Raw genomic sequence first — 24734 nt, forward strand, 5'->3', positions numbered from 1 at the left:
TTGGCTTGTGCTTGCTGGGTTCACAGTTGGATATAGTGTCTTCCAATTTTAATTTATGGATCATGGTCTCTGGTTTTAGGATCGACAAATTCAGCTCCTCTGGGTTTGCATTTTGTCAGTGAAGATGTGACACCCAAATTGAAATGCCAACGTTGACATAAATATAAAATAAGCAAATTACAGATGGTAATTACAGATGGCTTGAGCGACAACACCACACGTTGTTAGCTAAGGTGCAAAATGAACATTAGGTGTTAAATGTAGGCATGCTATTAAACAGAAAGAAACAGAAGCAGAAAGCAACTCTTCATTTGTGGAAACCACAATATAGAAAGTAAAAAAAAAAAAAAAAATACCAACAGTCCTCGCCCCAAAAAAGAACAACAAATATAACTTAATGTAAATACAAAATAAATTCAACTGTTCAACTACAGGGATGAATGCAATGAAACATTTACATCTTTAATCCGGTGTAATTTGCTTGAAGCAATGTGTATTTTTATTGGGTGCGCATGACTCCAACCAAGCATTCAAGTCACTCACGTGACTCATTTTGATGCAAAACTAAATCATTACCTGACGACCCAGACAGGGAGAACAAAATACCAAGTTTCATGTATTTTTTTGTTGTTGTTGTTGTTTGTCTGCCCCAGTCAAATCAAACGATGTGAGGCACACCAAAACCTTTAAATGAACAGTAAAGGAGAAAATCAAAACAAAACAAAACAAAAAAAGATAGGAAGGTTTCTTCACTGTTCAAGAGATTGTATTTGCCAAACTGTCCTCCTGGGTGCGCTGTTGACCATGACATTGGGAAAAGCAAAGATTGGGTCGAGCTGGCTGAGCGGTTGACTTATTTGTATTCTTTCTCTATTTCCACGTGTTTGCAGTCTGCGAGATAGACGAGCGAGAGGGTATCATGTCCAGCAGGTACTCCCTCTGGCGTGCGTCTACGCTGGCCGAGGTTTTGTGTCCGCTCAGGCTGGGGTTCACGTACGCCATTGTCACACCTATTGGGGGTCAAGAGCGCATGTCAGAGCAGGGCACATGTTGAACATTTCGCCAGACCGACAAAGGCAAAAACTGTTTTACTTTGAGACTCTGTCCACACGTACAAGAGTATTTATTCATTTGACGGGTCATTTCTTGACTGATAGTGAAGTGTTATTTGAACAGGGAGTCATTCATTTCTTTTCCGGTCCCAAAAAATGTTGAAGTCTAATCACAAATAATTACACTTCTGCTCAAAAGCTTGTGCTAACTTGAAATGTATTTTATTATTGAAAAATAAGCACTAGTGTGAGGATAAGTGGTTCAAAAAAAAATGAATGGATGGATATTAGGAATGGGCGGTTACCGGTTTGACAGTTTACTGTGGTTTCAACAAATAAACAAAAATATATCAAGATTTCAATAAGTGCTTGTACTTTACTGAACAAGCTACCTTTTTGAAGCTAATAAGAAGCCATTTTGCCACTCGCTGTTGCCTGAAAATGACAGTCGCATAGAACATATTATTGTCAAGACAATTTTTGAGTTGACTTCCCCTTTAAAAATCTTCATATTAATCTCCAAGAGTTAATGAATTGAAAATTATGCTGAGTGTCATTTGCATCAACTATTTATAAAAAAAACCTGAGAAAAACATAATTTGTAAAATAATTTGCAACATAGTGCATGACTTTGGTAATTTCAAAGTTTTATATTTATATCCTAAAATGACGTTGACATGCCATTCAAAAACACTCGTGTTCATGTGGACATTGCCACCTTATACCCCAACAACAGACAAAACGGGAACAAAGGAGACGGGAACCCTGGAGAAGCATTGGATCACCAAGCGAAGGGGACAGCAATTGTCGTCAGAGGGTTGCTTTGGGCCCGACAGGAGTTTGAAAGAGAGCAGAGGTCGGGCTGCTTATGAATGCGAGTCTACCTTTGTTGCTGTTGCTCTGCTTCTTCCATGCAGTGGATGAGGCACTACCTCCGCTCATATTCCTGCTGCCGCCCACTCCGCTGCTGCTCACCTTTGAAATCTGGACAGAGCGCTGGGTCACATGCTCGTGCTTACCTGGTCGATTGACCAAGGCGGCCGCCGCCACTGCGCTCTGCAGCTGGGAGGAGGAGGAGAAGGAGTGGGGGACACTCCTGATGCCGCTGTGGGATAGCTGGCCCGGGGAGCCCTTCGGGGTGGAGAGAAGACACGCGACTTAACAAGTTCTGCTTCAACTCCTGTACTTAAGTACGTTGCAGAGTCTGTCGTAAATATTTAAAGTCAATGACACGACTGTAGTCACAAAATGAGACGATCGCGAGACGACAACAATATGCGACATGGCCGTGATTGCCGTGGATGCCTGGCGAGATGTTTAAATTGTCAAAACATTTGCCGTGGCAATTCACGGTAAGGATGAGAAACCTATTCGACGGTACGCCTTTCAGCCCGTCACGGAAACCATAAATGCTATGAGAAAACAAGATTTGAATGCAGAGAAACATACTGTACAAGACAGTACTGGTTTTGATAAATTGGCACGGCAAAAAAAATTAACCAAAAAAAAACTGCTACACACCAATTTTTTTCCTATCATTTTAAAACAGTGCTCAAACTTGTTTCAGCGCTAGTTAGCGTTGGCTTGACCGATGCTATCAAACCAACTTGTTCCCATAGCTTTGCTAACCTTGTGAATGGAGTAACAAAAAAAAAAACAAATTAGCCAATAAGCTATTTTTTTTTAAGATTTACTTAGATGTAATTTTTCTGATTAAATTGATCATTTTTGACCGCCAGACACTCAAGATTTTGAGCCCTGTCACGTTTTTTGACGCTGACAACATCAAACAGTTCTCTTAACTAAAGCCATGAAGGTGGAATATTTTGCTTCTACGAATCTGTTGCCACTGTTGTCCGTCCTCCCTGCTTCACGTTCCACCTTGTCACTGCCGTCCCAGTTTTTTCCACCTCATTAGAACTCAATCAATCAAAATCCCCACGCGGCTGACTTCACCTCTCTCCGGCTAGTCAGGTTTTTTTTTGCAACGGGTCGTCATCTGCAGAATAGCCAGATATCCATTTTTGGATGTAGGGAATCAAAGTGAAAAGTCGTCAGAAAAATAAATCCGGCAGAGAAATCGACTTAAGTACACTTTGGACGCATTTGTGCTTCCCACCACCGCTGACCTTGATGGAGTGATGGTGGATGACGTTGGCCCCTCGGTGCAGGGAGGACGCTCGGGCCTGCTTCAGTTGCTGAGAGACCAGCTGCTCGGCCTTCAGCGACGAAGAGGACGACGAGCTACCGTGAGAGATGGACGACGATGATTGCTGAATGATCCGCTGCTCGATTTCCTGCTCTTGCTGCAGCGCTTTGACGAACGCGGCTTTCAGCCTATTGGTGTGCTCGGCTTTCAAGGCCTTCTTCTGATTGGAGGACATGCAGTCTTCGCAAAGGACAGTGCCGCCTTTGGCCTTGTCCTGCCTCCACCTACACGTGAAGTCGGTGTTGCACTGGGTGCACATGTTGGGGTCTCTGATGGTGGGCTTGGGCGGAGCTGACCCCGTCTTTCCTGTCAGGACAGAGGGGAAACCCCCAAAAGTTTGAGAACACTTGTTGTAGAATAGGCAAGCGTGTGCAACTTGACCATAAGATTTATTGATGTATATATTAAAAAAAAGGCACGACACACCCCAAATTGTTTTTGTTCAGTTTCATTTCAGATTGAACTCTGAAGTACAGTGACGCCTTGAGATAAAAGCTGAATTTGCCCCCTTGCGCTTTATAACACGATTCAAAAATATCCGGGAATGGCACGGCGAGCTCGAAGCCTCATTTTTGAAGAATATTTATACATATCTGTGAAGTGAGTTGAGTCACCTGCCATCATACAGTACTCATGCGTCACGTTTGCGCACGCAAGTTGAAAATAGTATTACAGAGCAATAATAACAACGGAACAAACATACCTCTGTGAATGCTATCCAGCAGGTTCTGGACCACTTCTTCAAGTCCTACCAGGTAGATGAACTCATTATTGGCTGCCGAGGGCAGGAAGTTAAACTCGGGAGCAGGGGGCTTTGGAGGGGGGATCTCAAGGAGCGTCTTCTCGAGTTGTTTCCGCAGAGCCAGCTTGGCCGCGGCTTGGCGGCTGGCCGGACTGTCGTTGGCACCCACCAGAGAGACGACGCTGCTTCCTGAGGTAGAAACCTTCAAACCGGGCGAGCCCTGTGAACATGGGGCACCAAAGTCAGACACAAATTCGAAATAAAGTGAAGGGTCCACCTGTCTTTCATGTTCTTATACTGCTTCGGCACATACATAGACAAACGGCCGTTCCCATCTTTAGGTAATTTAGAGTCTTCAATGAACCTTTCATGAATGTGGGAGGAAGCTGGTGTAAGAAAGAGAAAACCGACGTTTCAGTCGTGAGATACTGACCAGTGAGTTTGCAGTACTTCCGACTCTGATGAGGCCCGCTTGCATCATGCTTCTCTGACCCTGGCCAGCAGGGGCTGAGGTCCGGGCGCCCAACAGCAGGGGAGGCGGCCCCCCTGAGCCTCCACCTCCCGAGGCGACCAACTGCTGCTGTTGCTGCTGATGCTGGCGGAGAGCCTGGATCTGCTGTGGAGATACAGAGATGGGCTAACCGGGACAATGGGAGGTGACGACACACACGGGGTGCCATAGAAGAAGTGGCATTGGCATCCACGGCGCCAATGCGAAGGGCACAGGCAGTGAGCGAGAGACAGAGAGAGAGAGAGAGAGAGAGAGAGAGAGAGAGAGAGAGAGATGCAAAACCCCATGTTAAAAGTTCCTGAGTTAGTGTTAGAGGGTGAAAGAGAGAGAAAGGAGCTTGACCGAGAATGTCCCAGGGCCACGACACAATGACCCCTTGCCCAATCCCCCGAGATCCAACTCAAGATCGGACATCAACACCCCCTAAAACAGTTTATGATCTCCTATATCCACCGCCGTGAACGTTTATATTCACCGACTGGAATCCAACCGTTCACTGGCACGGCGTATACATTTCTCAAGTACAGATCGCCGTCGATGGCGCTGTGTTGCGTCTCTTTTGGTATTTGAGATCAGCACAGATTTGGAGTCGAAGATAAAGATTTGGGAGTGAATCTCCACTTTTTAAAGGATGAGGCACCTCTCGCTGTATAATGCTGTGCAATTCTATACCACGGCAAACCACACCGACCTGAAATTGTTACATGAAGACCCCCCCCACCCCTTACGGTGTCGATCAAAACTGAAAATAATTATCCTTGGACAGGCAGAATTTTTTTTCCCTACAGTGCTTGTAATGGATCTCGTTAGGTTCCCCAAATTGTGATTGGTCGATGTATATTAACATGCAGATTCTTAAGCGTCGATTTCCCGACGACTCACCTGTGGTCCTCGGACCAGAGGGGGCATGATGATCTGGGAGCCATGTTTAGATGACACCTGCTGCCCTCCACGCACCAAAGGCGGAGGTATGACCGTGCCTGAACCTCGACCAGATATAATCTGTCAGCGAGACAGAAGTGGCCGGTGAGAAACGGAGTCGGCCAATGTTACGCGTGACATGTGACACTCTGAAGTGTTGAGTTCACCTGCTGTGAGCTTTTGCTGCTTCCAATTGTCCCGCGTATTAGAGGAGGTGGAGCGGAGGAGCTTGACACCCCCGATGCCTGAGGAATGGCAATTATTCATTATTATTTACACAGTACATTGACAGTACAAAGACAAACAGCTTGAATCAAGCGCACTTTGCCTCATGTTCGGGGGAACTGAGTCAGGGGAGTCTTTTTGCTTTCTTTCTCTTTCTCCCGTTTCTTGACGGCAAGAGTGAGAACAGGCGCAAATGATTATTATTTAAAATGGCGTTGTAATAAGTTTAAAAAATGTTTACTTTAAATATAATAGTTGTTTATATGGTCTGCCTTTGGGGCCGCAGTCACGTCCACCTTTTTTGAGTCCAAGTCAAGTATGAGGTTCAAATGAGATCAAGCGTAAACCTTTTAAGACAGAAAAATACAATTTTCACAACCACAAAATGAGAGACATTTCATTTTGCTCAACACTCTTCTTAGAGGGCATAGAGCCCTTTGCTTTATTAACTGTTTGCAGATTAAAAAAACAAACAAACAAAAAAACAATCACAACATTGCTTTATTAATGATGGTCGACATCGAGGGAAAGACGAGGAGGGGAATCGGGTACCGAGGAGCAGCAAACTGCACCAAGCAGTGAGAGGCGGCGACAAAAGCGACCGGCGAACTCAAAGCTCACGAATGAACACGAGCGCATCGCTGCGGCGAAGTTTGCTGTCCCCGATTCCACCGCGGTCAGGTTAACCAATCAGATCGCTTTTTTTAATCATCCGGAAAATTGTACTTAACATTTCTTTTGAAATGGGACGTTCATTTTCAGGGATCGGGTGGAGTCAATAAAAATATTTGGCCAGTCAAATAGCCGAGTCAGGTCTGTGTCAAATGCCAGGGAGTCCGAGTCAAGTACGACACCAAAACAAAAAACTGTAGAGTCCAGAGTCGAGTACTACAGACCTGGTCTCTCTATAGAGCAGATTTTCATCCAGCGGGGGGGTGGGGGTCCGGAACACATTTGCCCCCATGTTGAATGGGTGCTCACTGTATGACTGTACAGGAATGTGTGTTTGTGTATGTGTGGGAAGTGATTCTGACTCGTGCTCACCTTCTGAAGCGTGTCCCTCTGTAACTGGCTCTGTCGGAGTTTCTTCAGCAGCACCAGTTTGGCCTCCTCAAGCCTCAGCTCCTCTTTCAGCTGCTTGATGATGCGCTCCCGTTCGCCCGGGCTGCTCTTCTGCACCCAACGCATGAAATCAATCACTTCCAACAATCGTACTACAACTGAAGACAAATAATCGTGCCCGGGCATGCATCCTTCATGGGGTTGAATCTCTTTCATTTGGAATCCCTTTCGATTGGATCATCGGGTGAATCCATGTCACGACTGCAAACCCTTGACGGCGCAGTAAGATCGGTCGGGTCTGACGTGACTTCCACTGTGCTGAGAGCTCCGCTTTTTTTTTTTTTTTTTTAAACATCGACGGTATGAAAAGCACAATATCTCACCATGAGGAGGTCGGTGTCCAATTCCTTCAAGTGGTTCAGACCATTCATAGGTGGACTCGGGGAGTCGTTATCCGACAAGATGATGACATCATCATCCTCCTCATCGGGGGATGGAGGCCGCCTCTCCCTTTTTATACTGTCGGACAAAAAGAGGTTATTGTGGATATTGATCATGCCTGGACTGGGTTAAGTCGGGTCACTTGTATCTCGAGGCACAACTGTATGTTGCTCCTGTAACTTGCCGTCGTGTCCGAGAGCACTGCAACATATCGAGAGCTGATTCTAATAATAATCTCTAAAAGCTCAAAAATGTCACATAGCATGAAGGTAAAGGTGGATTTTGGCCTGACTTCTGTGTGTAAAACGCATGAATAATTCAAATGCGATACAATATGCCAAATGTGAGGTGTACAATCGAAAGCTTATTTTTGTTTCGGACAGGCGGGACACGTGTTAGGTTTCCTCTAAAAATAAGGATGGCCTTGTGACTACAGACACACACACACACACACACACACACATTCACAGATAATGCAGTTTTATGAAGCATAAGTCGGTGCGTGAAAAGATGAGGCCTTTCTGCCTGAGCCACCCTCTTTCTGTGTATGCGTATGTGTTTCCTCGGGGCTTAGTGCCATCATCACTTCCTGTGGATTAATCACGACTTCCAAAGTAGTCACATGACCTCAAAGTCATTCTCACGTGACTCACTTTTCCTCCAATACAACCCCACCTCCCCTCCCTGCTTCTTCCATGGAAGTGGCCATGGCAACAGCCAGCTGGAACCGGTTTTATGACACACGACTTCATTTTGTATGCGTGGACTTTTTAGGGTTCAGATGTTGATTTGAGGGCAAAATGGAGGCAGACCGAAAGCTCAAGTCAAGAGTCACCGCTGAGTACTGTTACGGTCAATTCTGTCAGATGTAAGTAAAAAAACAAAAAACAAACAAAACAAAACAAAAAAATCTGTCAAACTTTAAAAAGTTCATGTACAAAATAATTGAATGATATCAATTTTGCATTAGGATCAAACAAGCACCCTGCGATGTCTGATCAAGTTTCACGCAATGCTGTTTTTTCCCCACTGAATAGTACCAGCACTCGTCACCTTGATTTGGGGTGGTTTATTTTTCTTGTCGTAATAATGATGCATGAAGCTCCACCTAATTGAATATGTCAGTTGGAACGAGATGTACATACAGCCAATCATTTTATAAAGCACATGTCCTCATTAGGGTCGTGGGTATACAGTACCGGAGACTACCCCAGCCGGAAGGCAGGTACAACCTAGGCTGGTTGCTGGCCATTCCCAAGGACACACACACACACTATTAATAATAATAATAATAATAATAACAACAACAACAACAATTTTATTGGAGTTGCCCGGTGGGCCAGTGGTTAGCGCGTTGACCTCACAGTGCAAAGGTTGTGGGTTTGATCGTGGCTCCGGCCTTCCTGTGTGGAGTTTGCATGTTCTCCCCCGGGCCTGCGTGGGTTTTCTCCGGGTACTCCGGTTTCCTCCCACATTCCAAAATCATGCATGGCAGGCTGATTGAACGCTCTAAATTGTCCCTAGGTGTGAGTGTGAGTGTGGAAGGTTGTTCGTCTCTGTGTGCCCTGCGATTGGCTGGCAACCGGTTCAGGTTGTCCCCCGTCTACTGCCCAAATTGTTTCATTTTGGACACGAAATTCATATTAAATAAGTTTTACTGACATCTGATCGTTCTGTTGGTGTGTCCTTGAGCGTAGCTCCATCTAGTGGATGCATTGTAGATTGCGTCTTATAATACGGTGCGCCCAATGTATGGAAAAAAACCCAAATTAGGCCATTTATTGAAGGTGCGCCTTATAATCCAATGCGCCTTTTAGTGTGGAAAATACGGTACTGACGAGATGTACACACCTCTACCCCTCCTCTGCCATGGTGTCCAATTGTACACTTGCCATAATCGATACCGCGCCGCACAATTCGCAGCCATTGTGAATGGAGGACGTGTATGTAATATGATGTCGTATTGAAGAGATGAATTGAAGGCACAGAATTGCCGACGGGGAATGTGATCACAAAACAAGCTTCACTACTGAAAAGTTAATTGATGTTAACAACAGCAAGGCGACGAACATTACCCTCGGCTGCAGCCGCTATCATGATTCTGAACTAATTTAGACTAATTTGGGTGGACTCATTTGACAGATATATATATTTTTTTTTAAATGCTTCCAAGGAGTGAACAGTTTCTTACCCTTTGGAAGTGCTCATGTCCACTGGCTGCTCTCCAGTCTGGATCTCTACTTTGATGGTTGCCTTCACCTCGCTGGCAGCCAACATGCCACTGGACACTTTTGGTTCGGTGGGCTGGAATCGGGTCGTGTTATCCACATCCTTCTCCACCTTAAGCTCCCTCTTTGCTCTGTCATTGCATTCAGTTTGATTGTCCAAGCTCGCTTCGCCGGCAGCCTCGACTTTCACCGGCTGAGATTCCAAAGGTGGCGCCAACTGCCCCGGCTCCTCATTTGATCCAGTCCCAGTCAGACTTTGACCATCCTGTTCCGGTTGTGGTTCAGGTCTAACTGAAAGTGTCTCCTGGGCTGTGGGTTGAGACTGTTCCAGCTTGGGCTTTTTGCTTCCATTGCCAGGGCTGGAAGGTTCTCTCGTCTGCGGTGCTGCATCCCTCTCCAGTGCCCTCTTCTGGCTGCGTGTCTGGCGGACGGCTTCCTCAGACATCCCCTGTGGACACATCACGAAAAGGATTTGGTGACATATGTGGATTTAGCGGGAGAGTCCAAACATGTCTACACAGTGGGTCAAAGATCAAGATATGTTCAGTCATACCAACAGTGCAATTTGTGATCAAACCAGCCATGCTTCCAACACAAACTCTTACCGCCTAAAATAACTGAAACGTACCTTGAACCGAAAACTCATCAGTCGTCGAGAAAGTTATCACTGTTCATTTTTCGGTACGCATCAGGGGGTCATTGTTGAACTATGATTGGCTTTAGAATGAAGGATATCGTTTCCACCTTCAGAATAAGGAGTCTCATGAACATAAAAAGAGCTTAGTTTCACACATCCTGTTTACAATTGGTTTTTTTTTTTTGGTTTCATTCATAACACAGAAAACTACACTAACCGGTCTGTTCATTAAGTACCCCTGCACAGTCTAATGAGATCCTGTACAAGAATTCTACAAAACATTCTGGGTTTGCAGAGGTTCAGCTTTGAATGACGCTGTCAGAGCGGTGCTCATTTGACAGTGTGTTCGTTTGCAGTAGTGATGATTTATACAGAGAGTTGTTGATAAGATTTTGGTTTCTTTATTTCGCTCTGCATAGAGTGTCCGAAACAAGTCTCAGGATGATGCATGAAAGGTTTACGCCATTGTGAACTACAAATAATTCATTCGCTGCCAACTGTTTTTAAAGTACAGTTCCCCATATTACTAGCCATTTTACGAACATTTTTAAGACCCACAAAATATTATGTTGTAGCTTGTAACAAAAAAAGTTGGGTTTTCGCTTTGGGCACGCTCTGTTCGAGTATGACGTGCTGGAGTTTGTCCGACTTCCAAAATGTTGGCATTTCTCTCCCTCAATTGACGTGATAAATCAGGACTCACCGCATAATCTGTATCTTCTACTCAAAAGCTGTGCTGATCTCAAATCCAAAGGATTGCAAAGTCACTATCTTCAGAGATCTGTTTGTCATTACGAGACTTTACAAACCTGAATTTCACAGACAAGCTGGGAGAGGTCCTCGTCCAATGCAACCCGTTTGAAACCTACCGCTACTTGACGAATATACTGAATCTGAATGTAAACATCCATGGCAGTGAATGATTTAAATGATCATCAGTGAGTGAACAATCTGGAAAATAGTAAACAAAGTTCTCTGGGAGAATGCAAACACAGACGAAAATAGGGTTTGTTTTTACATAATGGATGTTAGGTTAAGATTCCAACAGTTGAAAGAAGAAAACCTACCGCTACTTGACGAATAGACTGTATATGAATGTAAACATCCATAGCAGTGAATGACTTAAATGTAGTAACTCACAAAGTTCTCTGGGAGAATGCAAACACAGACGAAAATAGGGTTTGTTTTTACATAATGGATGTTAGGTTAAGATTCCAACAGTTGAAAGAAGTTAAACGAGCATTAACGCCAGTTACGAGGTGAACTCTGAACAATTTCAGTTTGTCACCGAAGACTCTTCAGAAATATGGAGACAATGTATGATCAAGAGATTTGAGTTTTGCTGCTTCCGTTTAAGTATTTCCAGTTCTGCATCTTTTGATCTCATTCACATATAATGGCTGCCGCAATTGTCTGGCGGACAAAACTGACCTTGACTCATGGGCAGCGAACACATGGTTTATAAAATGGCCTTCAGACAAAACTAAGTGGATTAGTATAATCACAAGATGCCAAGTTAAATTCCCAACCAGTGATAATGCACAACATAGCAGCAGTAAGTGCTCAAACCATCAGATTGAAGGTAACTTGGAGAGTTAAAAAAAAAAAAAACACACGGGGGGAAATGAATTGGAGCACATACTGAAATATTCATCACAACCCATGAATCCAAATGCAAGAGAAACTATTTTATTCCGGTTTTTTTTTTGTTTTTTTTTTTTTGGTGTGTGTCCACTCATAAAACTTCTGCCCATCTTTTAAACCAAAAGAGATCCCGCACCATATTATTCCGCCTATATTGTACAACAAATGTACCAGTTGTGGACGTGGCGAAGACAAACAGTTGCTTGTTTGGTCACACACACACACACACACACACACACACACACACACACACACACACACACACACACACACACACACACACACACACACACCCACACTTTCACACAGACACCACACACACACACACAGCAACATACTCAGACATTTTTACTGCAACGCCCGCTCCGAGTCTCTCAGGGTGAAATCCAAAGCTGACTCTCAAGGAGGTATTTGGTCACACGCCTACGGTTCGATAATGACAATGCATATCTTTAATCCATATATACAGTATGGGTGAAAATTCGTTACGGAATCAGTAAAAATAAAAAAAGGAGGTAGCCGAGAAGCCAGTGAGGAAAAGAGAAATATTGAGTTATTACCAGTTCACTACATGAAAAACCAATATGAAATAAGTTATACAGGTAGGTTTAATACCGTAGCTCTGTTCTTTCTGTAGCAGTTTCACTTTTTTTTTTTGGTGTGTGCATACAAAATATTTCCTAAAATAAACACTCCAAGTTACAATCCCAAATGTTCAGGACATGAGGTAGAGTATCGTGCAAGATTTCAACACATTGAGAATCTGGAATTGACTCGAGTGGTAAGACTGCTTTTCTTGTTCTTGTTTTATGATGCCAAGCGGAGGCAGCCAGCGGAAAATCACGGCGACCGGTGACTGCGAGTACCATACATTATTTAATTTGATTATACAAAGGGGATTTTCTCATTTTCATGTGAAAAGTGAAGGAAACTACTTCCCCAAACACTAACCGTCTGTCATGCTTGATCACATATAAGGGTGAGAACACAATTTTCAGTTTTTACGCCTCCATGACGAATCGCGGCTGTTACCCTGAAACAATGCTTTCAATGTTAAGAAATTAAGAGCAGCGGGCAGTTTTGCTTGTTACCATACAACATGATTGCTTCTTATATCTAGACCAGGTATGGGCAACTTAAATAGTGGAGGGGGCTACAATTTTTCATCCGCACTAGATATTGTAGGACTCACACACTTCCTAACCACATGAGTGACATTGTAAATATGGACAAATTACATGCTGGACCGTGAAAAGTGAAAATCCGCATATGACTGATGTCCATTGAAATGCATTTGGTAAATTGGGCCCCCCTCCGCCCCCCACAAAAGTATTTAAAAAACACTGATAAACCTCCCACAAAAAAAAAAAACCCCAAAAAAAAAAATCATATTGTTGCCCATCCCTGATGTAGACTAATTGGTTTTAGAGTTTGTATAGCTTAGTGGTTTGTTGGTTTTAACTATAAACAAGCAATCAGTACATTTACTTCAAAGGACAGCATTCTTAAAACACAACCTCACAATCCAACACTGATTAGTTTCGCATGGACACAGTTACAGCTATATGCCACTTTTAACAGGACACGAAACAACACATTCTGGTTCCAAAACCCTAAATAAGTCCTTCTTCCAGTCAACACAAGAGTCGAGCAAAACTGTACCAAAGGTTGACATGTTCTGAGTCTGGCCAACACAGTATGCAGTGGGAGACGACCTTTGCCCATACTCTCGTTCACAGACAAGATAGTCTGAGATGCACACTTGAATCGGTCGCTTGGAATATCCAGTAGAAACTTCCAATCTAGCATCCACATTAAGTGCATCAATGTCCAACATCATATTCATGCATACAGAACACTGCCTGCCTATTGTACCAAGGCCCACAGTCTGCCCGGACATAAGTGACAGCAATTTTATTTTATTTTTTTAAAGGCAGAAATAAAATTCCAATCGTGGCGATGTGCATGAAGTGCACAGAAGTTAGCTTTGATGGAATGTATAGTAGTCGCAACACAGCATATGGACAAATCATCTGGTAGCGGCTGAGTAAGGGGTTTATTCTTGGGGTTTTTTTAATACATACTCTTACATCACTAAAACACACATGATATGACCCTTCCCAGGATTCAGGAGGACACACAAAGCACTTTTCCGAGAACTGGTTTAAACCAGTTGGCTGGTGTGTGTGTGTGTGTGTGTGTATGTGCGTGCGTATGCATGCGTGTGCTGCTGAGGGAGAAGCCGATGCTAGTTTTAACCCTCCAGGTGCCGGAGCAGACACTCGGCTTCCACAGTGGCGGCCATTACAGTGTCTACACGTGTGGGCAGTGTGTGCGTCTGCGTGTGTGTGTGTGGTGGCAATGGAGGACGTACTGTCGCGATGAGATGATGGTGTTACACACGGAGGGAACGCCGCCTTGTACCCCGGGACCTCAAGCCAACTTCATCTTTCTTACACGGGGTCTCAATGGCTAAATGGTTTCACATTTCAACTCTGAGGGCTTTTTTTTTCATGCATTTCCTTTGAGACCCCCCACCCCCCAACATATACACACACACACACACACACACACACACACACACACACACACACACACACACACACACACACTCTCTCTCTCTCTCTCTAACACATGGATCAGAAACCATGTATGAATATGGCGTCAAATGCAACTAGTTAGAACCTCTGAAGACAACGTAAACTGAAATAATAGACCCAATACAGCATGTTGCGTATCGGCGATGATGTGTACTGTACACAGCTAATATTGCGCCACAACTGTTACTCATTTTCCTCAACAGTTCTTACAGTACGTAGCGCAAAAGTCAAGTCCTACAATGTGTAACCAATAAATAAAAGCAAACTGAATACACGCTTTTGGATTCCTTCCGAGGTGGGCGACAAAGTTCATCATGAAGCCCACGTCAAGTCGAAAATCTCAACATTGAGAAGTTATTAGGGACGAGCATTTCACTAAATTTCCTTGCTCTGCTACAGGGGAAATGAAGAATTTTCTTAGTTTTGTGACACTTATTCCAAAAGAAGGAGGTGCCTCAATGAGAGGTGTTAGGTGTCCAAGTGTGTCAAAAAAGTTCCAGGAGTGCCGTCATTCATTTCGGGTTGTTGTGGCCATCTTGATGTCATCCACATCTTCAAACGGATCTTCCCTTAATGACTCTCTTGAGCTTGGAACAGAGGGGAGTATCATACGGAGGGAGGTCGGGTGAGTCGGGAGTTTGTTCCAGCATGGCAATGTTCTTCTCGGCCAGGAACTGACAGATGCTCATGACATTGCGAGCAAGTGTGCTGTCATGGAGCAGCCACTTGCTACCCTGCCACAAATACTGTATTGCCTCTTCTCTTCTCAAGATCATTTTGCAGGTGTGCTGCTTGATCGTCGGGCCCACATTGACGGGGAAAACTTGTAGTTTGGGTTTGAAATATATTATAGTGAATACAGGGTGTCGCAAGAGTTGCCACACTCTTCCTTTTTTTCTATTTTGTTTTTCAGATGTCATTCGTACATACGTGAGGCCATGCAGCACTCGACAGCTCAGGCTTTTTTTTTTTTTTTACAGTTTTTATATGCATAGCATTCTCTCGCTCGTGGTTTGCCAATTGACACTGGAGCAGTGTAGCGAGTTTTTCTGTCACCAACAGAAGTTTATTGTTGAGTGTTTGAGAAGACTTTTGGCAATCACACGGCTCCAACATGTACAGTTTAGACTTCCGGTGTGGAGCGGATCATAATTTTTGGCTTGAATTGCCAAGTCAAAGTGAAGGGAATGATACGGTTATGAAAATTGCAAAGCCTAAGCTGCCAAATGATGATGGCCTCACGTCAGTCTGAATGATACCTCGAACGAAATAGAAAAATAGCAAGTGCGGAGTGACTTTTGGGCCATCCTATGTGAAAAATGAACAGTGGCATTAAGTTACCTTTTACATTATATGACACAAGTCTTAAAACGAATTAAAAATAGACTGCTCTGTTGAATGTGAATTTTTCACCCGACAATGAACATATTTCTGTCCATTTTCTTGTTTTCGTTTCAAAACCGGACAAATTGTAGGTTGACCAGTGTCTCTGAACAGATGACGTTCAACCCGAGGTTCTACGATACTCGATCAAGTTGTCCTAAAACGCCTGCACTCATGCGCAGCAGCTTAAAATGGAGCCTGCAGAGAAGCCAGAACATTGGCCGAGTACACAAACACCCTCAGTGAGTCTTGTTTGTGATTAGTGTAGTGGCACCTTTGAGAACATGGACCACAACAAGGTTACAAAAAACAAAACAAAAAAAAAAGACTTCTGGTATGTTCTGACTCAACCATTCAGGTAACGCCTGGAAATGTTAACTTTACCAACATATTCCCTCCATCTGACGCACTGAACTGACAATGTCAGCAGAGTTATGTCATGACACGTAGCCCGGTGACGGGACAAAACCTTCTCCACTCTTCTTCATAGATCTGACCATTCACCAAGGCTGACCGCCATTTGTTCACAGACAATGCCGCAATGATTGTTTATACTGCTGTTGCTGCAGGAAGTGCTCCTTCCAATATGATGCAAAGAGGCAGTAACATTGCAAAGAGTAGTCACAGCGACACCACCAAGGAGCTGACCATGCCACCATACCCAAAAGGAAGGCAGTTGAAGTTAATTACCATCCAGTGATCAAAAATAATTACTGCCATGGGATGCGGACGTGACAAAATTAGAACAGCAATATTAAACTGACGGCTCAATCGAGAAATTCTGAAAGAGAAAATCCCTCTACTAATTTCTTCCTCGAAGAGGAGAGCATCAAGTGTGCCAAACAGGCATGAAATGGACCAAACAAGAGACTGGCACACACACACACACACACACACACACACACACACACACACACACACACACACACACAAATTAAATGGGTATCAGCACCATCATTCTGTGTGCGACTAATTTTTACAATTTACTATGCTAAGCATTTAGCAAGCATTCAAAAATGGATGAAAACTCTGGCATGTGTATGATGTACATTCAAGTGTAAAAGTAATGCAAGTTTTTGTTTTTGATGAGAAAACAATACCATTCTGCTACTGCATTGTCATGAGGGCAGTTGGGCTAACATAAGCCCATCTGATAAGTGATGAGATATTATGACACAAGACCTTAGTATTTCATCAGAAGTACAAACATTGCCACCGCTGAAGTTAAATAACCATATCGTCTGCCTCGACAAGAAACGCCGCTTGAGCTTTGTCAACACAACATGAACACACACATGCTCGTGCACACACGCACACACACTGGCTTCCTTTATAAGAAACCGGTCGGAAAAGAAGGTTTGAAATGCTTAATCCTTCACATACAGAACGACAATGTTTGATTAAAATTGTTATGAATTGATCAGTGATTCTCAAACTGAGCCTTAACTTTGGGGTCTGCAAAATAATACGTAATCATTTCTGTTGTACAATAAGCCCCAAAAAAATTACTCCTCCCTACCTCAGGTTTTTAGGCCAATTACAATCTCTTGATGTACGACTGCAACACAGCACATAAATCTGATATCATTGCGTTTGTGGATCATTTCTTGGTCTCTCGTTCTTCTCTCATGTCGAAATGTACAGGTGAGGGAAAGCAATGCAGATTGGAAGCACAAACATGGGGGTCAAAAGTTCAGAGAAAGTGGCCAAAATTCTGCTTTTGCAACATACAAATGGGCAAACCAGTTTGTCATTTTGTTGCGTTGTTCAAAAAGGGAGTGCCTAAAGGTAGGGGTCGGGTGATAAGGAACAGGGTATTGGTATCGGGCCGATACCCGCCTTATTGCAAGGTCTCAAGCGTCAGCTTGGCAGTCGATACCAGTGACTTAGACCATGGTGCCTGGCATGTATGGCTGACAAACGTTTTTCTAAGTGAATTGCATCCATGTACGGAATTTCTGTAGGTATATGTATGTTTACGAGACACACAATCAACAGCTAAGAGCCAACCACACGTACAGTATATGGCAAGGATTAACGTCCTTATAACTTCATTCAGTAAATCCATTGTACCATGCAATAGATTTTGGGAACCGGTTGTCATTACCGCCATAAATATGAACAATAGGTAGATATGACACGCCCATGTCTACGGCGACGTTAAGGCTTGTACGGGCAAAGTGTTGCCGCATTCCATATTCGTGTACGTCACAAAACCCCCAGAAAAATTGAGGATGATCATTCATGACAGCCCATATTTTGGATTCGGCAAAAAAAAGGAAGCATCGTGAAAATCGGTTGAGAAATGAGCAAGTTGTGACTTATTTTCAATGTACATGTATTGCTTTTGATGGGAATGTTGCAGTGTTGCGCGGTGCATGACGTCAGATTTCTTCTTCGTGACTTCTTTTTTCTTCTTCCGTCTTAGTCATGTACGTCATTACGTCGGTGCCCCCCCCCCAGTGTTCAGCCTGCAACACCAAAGTTGAATTAAATTTCCAAGGATTGTTTCATTTTGGACACAAAATTCATTCAAAAATAACCTGAATATAAGCAGAGCAACACATCACAACATGGACATACCTAAAGTGCTTTATATCGGGAGTCGTTTTGTAAAATACACTCAAAGCAATATACCGTACCGTACGGTCATCATTTATTTATTTGTTCAATATGAAACCAGCTGACGGTGATCCGGCACGCTGTTATGCAACAACAATGACGTGATTAATGGGACAATTGACATTCTTGACATTCAGCTTAAGGTCCATGTACTTGTATGCTCTTTGTTCTCGCTAGCACTGGTGAGGCTAAACTGTGCACTACTTGACATCTGTGCACTACGTGCAAAGCACTCGATGTGAGCTCGAAGAAGTTTAATGTTACTCGGAGTACTTGCATGCAGTTGTCAACTCGTGCTCAGTTTTGCTTCGCTAGTAAGATGTAGTTGTCCTACTAGTATGCCAACGTTGTACTACTAGTGACTTTAATATGGACATTAAGCCGTATAAAGATGTTCTAGCATTTAATCCATATCAGAGATGTGGAAGACCTTTCAGATTTTTTTTCTTCAAATTCCCATACTAGTTGGCAAAATTTGCCCATTGTATTGGTAAAAAATGCTACTCATGAGACATGACAAATGCCCCTTAATCTGCTGAAATGTCCTACGAGTGAGGACAAATTGTGCACTAGTAAATGGACCTTAAGCGGGTATTGTTTGATTTTCGGTCAGGCCCGATCCACATGGAAAGGTGTTTTAGTGTTTCTGCAAAGGTTTTTAGAGGTTTTGTCCTCAATGAGCCTGGATAATTTTCAAGATGTACAACCAGAACTAGTTGCCAGCCAATCACAGGGCACACATACCTAAACAATTATTCACACTCACAATCACACCTAGGGACAATTTAGAGTGTTCAATTAACCTAACGTGCATGTTTTTGGAATGCGGGTGGAAACCGGAGTACCCAGAGAAAACCCACCCAGCAGCCGGGAATCGAAACCCCAGACCTCTGCACTGTGAGGTGGACATGCTAACCAGTCGACCACCGTGCCAACCAACTTGTTGAAAATGAATACGAAAAAAGATCGGCTCCATCTGATTCATCAAGAAACCTTGGAAAACATTGAAGCCATGGAATATTTGACACGCTGCATGTGTACGGGGTGTGCGTGAGGGTCTGTGTGCGCGTGCACGCGCGCGCGTGCACTGCACGTGTGCGTGTTCAGCTTTAAGAGGAGGAAGACTACGGTTGTCACAGCGAGAAGTAGGAAGATTAGCAACTAGATAGCAGAACCAAGACTGGTGGCTGCCATGGGCTTCAATCGGACTGCAACCTCCGCCGTCCAAGCTCCACCGCCCCGCTACAGCCCAGAAAGCAAAGTCGGCCCTTTAAAAACTAAAGCCAGCCCACAGTACATGTGCAACTAGCCGGCTTTTTCATGTTGACACCGCCTCAGAGGAGGTGAGCTCGCGAAGGAGTTAGCGAGCTAACGTTAGCTTCGCCGCACAAACAACAACAAGCAGTCACTATAGCACGCATGTTCAAGGCTCACATGAAGCCACCAAAAAGGCAACAACAAACACGTCCAGTCAAAGTGATTTAGAAAAAAAAGTCCCCCGAGCGGACAGTCACTTGTAAACAAGACCCACACGGTTCAGAACCGAGCCCGAATTGCTGACCTGGCTGCTCTCCGATGCGGGACAGCCGTCATCTCAAGCGAAGGGGGCAGAAACTTTCAAAAACATCTTGTTTTTACAAAGTCAAACTTGAGTGTAGCGAATCGGGGTAGTGGTGTTTACCTTTCTGTCCCCCTCCCGAGGGAAAATGGTCGGGTCGGAACTCAGTAACGTAACCGACCGGCCCACAAGCGGAGCTTGCCGCCGGCGAGGAAACGTTATAACCCTCGCTTCATTTCACCATTTCGCCGAACAAGATCCGCTCCGGTAAGCGCGACAAGCTTCAGAACATTCAAAAAAGAAACAATTTAGCCAGAGCGGGACCCCGCTCCCTTTCCCACGGCTCAACCTTTGGCTCTGCGGAGAAGTGTTACTTTTCAACAGCCCATCAGCTTCTTTATCGTCACAGATAGGTGGAGGAAGACCTGGCTCCTCTCGACGAGACCGAATAAAAGGCTCCCCTCGATCCACTCACTAAAAACTTCGGCTTCACCCCTCCAACACACACAGAGTCAACTTACTCGGTCGCTTTGTCGCCCGCTCGTCGCCGATGGTCGACCAAGGAATGTTTAATCTGCTGTTAACCTGGATAAATGGTTGCTTTTTTGAAATCAAGGGGATATCCTCTTTTTTTCGGCCCTCCCCGCTGCCGCGTCTGTTGCCAAATAATGCGCCTCAACACACATGGAGCCGCTGCGTCCTCTTTAGTGGGCATGCGCACCTCGGCATACCAGGGCGACGGGATCACATCATGTAGACCGATGACCACCAAGGCCCAAGGTAGGAAGGATGAGCAAAGTCAGGAAGCCCCTCACAGGTCTTCGGGAGAGGGGTGGAGGGGTGACCCTGGACTGATTGCCCCTGGCACGCGACAGAATTCTCAACAAGCATGTTACAGTATTGATGTGTGCATATTACACTTGAACTGCCATAAACAATAGCCACACGGGGTCGGTTGTGGGAAGCAACGAAGTGCAGTGGGGCCTTGAGATCAGGGTTACATTAATTTTGGATTTTTCATTATAGTTAGTTTTTATTTCATTTTGACTTTTGTTTTTCAAATTCAGTTAGTTTTGATTATTTTTTTGAGAGCAGTGTTGTTAGTTTTGGTCAGTTTTTATTTTTCTGGAAAATGCTTCATTTTAAGTTAAGTTTTTATGAGTTTTTTTTTTCTTAAATATATGGTGTGTTTATCGAGTGCACGTAAATTAAACTAAAACTCGACAAACGGCTTGAAGCCTCTTTTTGAAGAAATTACTTTATTTACTCTTTACATTGGCGAAATTGCCACTGGTGGTGAATTGAGTAAAAGTCACCTGCCAGCACTCATGTGAAATTAGTGCTCGCAAGTCAAAGCAAAAACATCATCTAATCTACAGCTCTTATCTTGAAAAACTTTTAAGTCGGGTCACTCGTATCTCAAGGCACCACTGGAATGTCTTACCGTACTTTGATTTTTCACATATCTGTGCTTTACGTCATCATTTCTTGAGGATTGAAGACACAACCTTACGACATTTTGAACAGATTCAACAAAAATCCAATACTTTTAAGAAAGTACATTAAATATACACAGTTGTGCCTTGAGATAATAGTTTAATTCGTCCTGAGACCATGCTTGTAACTCAAGACACTCAAATTAGTTTTCAGCATTGAAATGAAACCATTAAAAATAGGAATGTTTAATACTTTATTAAAACAGACAGTAATGACATAATTAATTATATTGTAAAGAAATCAACTGACTCGCTGTGGCGACCCCTGAATAGGGACGTGCCGAAAGGAGAAGAAGAAGAAGAAGAAGTAAAGAAATAAACTGTTATTCACACTTTTTTTTTTTTGCTTCAGTTCAATGGCTATTGTGCTGCTTCCTCTCTCTGTGCATCCTTACCACCTGAGGGCAGTACAATACAGACCTACATATAAACATGGAGCCAGTCAATACTCCTCAATAAAATGCAATAATATTAGTCCTTCTTCATCTACACAGAGGATAAGGAATTTATGCCTCATATTATTATTGTACGATGGAATACGGTGTTCCGTTGGCTCGTTTGCAGCACCAGGTGGGTATTAGTGGTACTGCCGTTGAGTGGTTTAAATCTTCTTTGCCTGACAGAACTTTTTTGTTAGCCTTAGCTGCTTTGAGTCCTGCACTGCACCACTGTCGTATGGTGTTCCACAGGCTTCAATTCTGGGGCTTCTGCTTTTCTCATTCCTCCCTTTGGGTTCCATCTTAAGTAGTCATTGTATTTCCTTTCACTACTATGCAGATGACTGTCGGATCTGTGTCCCACTGAGCGAAAAAGGACACTTTCTCATTGTTGAGACTTTTGTCCTGTCTGGAGGAAGTCAAGGCCTGCATGGCACTGGATTTCAGGAAGTTCAATGAAAAGAAAACAGATACCCTCTTATAACTGGGATGTGGCTGTGTTCAGAATTGTCCAATCATGTTAATTGGTAGTCCGCACACACCTGCCAGCAATTAAAGTGCCTCTGATTAACACCGAATCAAATTTCAGCCTGTGTTGGATTTGGAACTGTTCATAATTTCCTCCTCCTTGACTTTGGCCCCAGTTTTAGCTGAGGAAAAACAGCCCCAAATGATGCTGCCACCACCATCTTCACTGTGGGTACATTATGGCGTTGTTTTGGTGATGAACGGTTGCACCAAACACATCATTTGTAATTTTGGCCTTGTAGAACTGACCTCCCATTGCAAGTCCTTCAACAACGAAAGCAGAGAAAAGTCCTGCAGCAATGACAAAACTGGCTTTACTGCTCAACCAAGCCAAGAAGCTGTGCTGGATCATCAACTTGTCAAATATGGAAGTACTGTAGTGTTAATTGCTGCAGGGTGTAAAAGAACTATCTGGAGTTCACTCCAGAAGTCTCTATTTCATACATACAGTAATCATATTCATTTCATGCAACGTGTATGTCCTGTGTAAGATAAGATAAGATAAGATAAGAAAACCTTTATTAGTCTCGCAATGGAGAAATTCCCAATACACAGCAGCAAAGTTATGAAAGGAAGAAGTAGAACAACAAAATATAGGAGCTCACAGAGTATGTGCTCACAATGCAAATTCATTGAAAAGAGGATCTCTCTTCTTGATCACTTCAGGTCTCATAAAACCTGAGAAAATAAAAAAGTAATACAAGGTGAAGAAATGGTTTCACATTGGTTCTCTACACATTATGTGCAAAGTCTCCCTGTATGTTACACCAATCAATGATTTGAAGATATCACTATGACATGACAAAAACACTGCCGTTGTACATGCAAAGGCATACTCTGTGTAGAACTTGCCTGGGGGCTGGGAGATGGCCAGTTTACGACCCGGTGCAGTCGCAAAATATTGTAAGTTTTTGCTGGAGAAGTGCCAATTAGCCTCAGGAAAGGCACCCACCCCAACACAACTGCTCGAGACGTAACGTTATTTGTGGAGCCACCACATTCTTTCACCTAAAGCACTTGATACATATTCATTGAATGCAGTTTGTGTCAACAGAATGTGTATATGTTGGCAACTAAAACAAACTAACAGAGTTCAAACTTGTTTTACCCCTTAAGTGATATTGTAAGGATTGGTCTTCTTAATATATATGTTTTAAACCTTCTCTTCCTGGCCTCCGAACGCAGAGCTATGTCAAACATATAATGACCTTTTTATACCAGCGATTCTGAAATGTTTTGCAACAGGTACCATCGAAAAAAAACATGGCACTCCAAATACCACCGTGCATGCATGTAACAAGAATGACATAAATATTTCCCAAACAATTTTTCCAACTGAAGCCAGTGGTATCATTCATTTTGCCCTCCATGCGCCAGTTTTTCTGTTACAAGGGATGCTATGTGCTATTTTTTTATTTTTTATTTTTGGAGAGGGGGTGGGGGGCATTTTGCTAGGCTACTACCTAGTTTAAGAGCTATTACAATGTAGCATTTGTGGATGTATATTATATATATGTATGATTTGCATGTACAAGTTGCCCATACATACATGAAAAACTGTAAGCAGCCACACCAGCCGGAAGCCACCTCTGGCTATCTTGTCTGACTTTATATTTTTCCTGCCCTCCTCCCCTTTTCGCCTTTCTTTAAGCTAACACCAAGGGGCTCTAAAGCAGTCACACAAGCCCAAAACCCAGGTCCACACACTGGCTGTCAACTCTTTATTACATCCCTGAGGAATGAACTCATCCACAATCCCATCATACTACTGTACATCTGATGTGAGCACAAGAAGTCTGCATAAGCACTGGAGTGCGAGGGGGGCCACCGCTCTCTAACAGGTGGGGGTTGGTACGATTGAGTGCTTTGTCAGCTTCATTCTGCCCTCCTAAGCTTCTCTTTAGATGATGCTGTGTCATCAGGTCTGATTGTCTCCCTCCTCTCATCCTGCCACTCCACCTCCTGAGGCCATACGTTGACTTGTATACGTCTGCAGAAAGGCATCGCTTCAATTCTCTGTTAATAAAATTGGATGGATTACTTTTTTTTTTTTTTCAGGTAATGGTAAACTGCTCTCGATCCTCTTTTCGGTTCCTCAATATTATTAGGAATAAAATCAAATAAAATCCATCTATGAGCTGTTGTCCAATTTCATGGGGCGCCCTTTTATAGAAGTGATACCTTCAAAGTCAAGTCTCAAAGCTCTATCAACGCTTGTTAAATAAAATGGTTTAGTCTCTGGTAGATTTCCTGGTTGCAGTAACAGTAATCGGTTTGATCAAGGGCAAAGGGTCAAAATTAAGCAGGCATTAAGAAGTTGGCGGTCAACTCCAGAAACGGGAGAGCAACTTAGTTTTCAAACGCCTGGTTTGGATCAAATGTTTAAACAGGACTTATCTCCTGTGCCTGTGTCATATGAAGCTATTTACCATTTGGCA

The 24734-nt window shown here is 43.5% G+C and overlaps 1 protein-coding gene and 1 long non-coding RNA gene across 6 annotated transcripts; one reads left to right on the forward strand and one right to left on the reverse strand.

Moving 5' to 3' along the window:
* On the reverse strand, window positions 1–20487 carry LOC109507328 (transcriptional repressor p66 alpha-like). Of its 5 annotated transcripts, none has more exons than XM_019856665.1 (11): window positions 20357–20487; window positions 9355–9839; window positions 7106–7241; window positions 6705–6833; window positions 5603–5680; window positions 5397–5516; window positions 4437–4616; window positions 3965–4223; window positions 3182–3567; window positions 1937–2183; window positions 1–1010 (listed from the first exon to the last, which is right to left on the reverse strand). In XM_019856665.1, exons 2-11 carry the CDS (start codon window positions 9834–9836, stop codon window positions 871–873), a joined length of 2157 nt encoding a protein of 718 aa, XP_019712224.1. In that variant the 5' UTR covers window positions 9837–9839; window positions 20357–20487; the 3' UTR covers window positions 1–870. The 5 variants fall into 5 exon arrangements, with proteins under 5 accessions (XP_019712224.1, XP_019712225.1, XP_019712221.1 ...); XM_019856666.1 differs by having other exon boundaries at window positions 2072–2183; window positions 4437–4619; XM_019856662.1 differs by having other exon boundaries at window positions 4437–4619.
* Window positions 20488–20525: 38 nt separating this feature from the next.
* Window positions 20526–22779, forward strand: LOC109507332 (uncharacterized). Its single transcript, XR_002166447.1, has 3 exons — window positions 20526–20615; window positions 21684–22464; window positions 22539–22779. It is a non-coding gene; the product is annotated as an uncharacterized LOC109507332 (long non-coding RNA).
* Window positions 22780–24734: the final 1955 nt, after the last annotated feature.

Source organism: Hippocampus comes, unplaced genomic scaffold (genome assembly GCF_001891065.2).
Source record: "Hippocampus comes isolate QL1 unplaced genomic scaffold, H_comes_QL1_v1.1 scaffold105, whole genome shotgun sequence".
NCBI classification, from domain to species: Eukaryota; Metazoa; Chordata; class Actinopteri; order Syngnathiformes; family Syngnathidae; genus Hippocampus; species Hippocampus comes.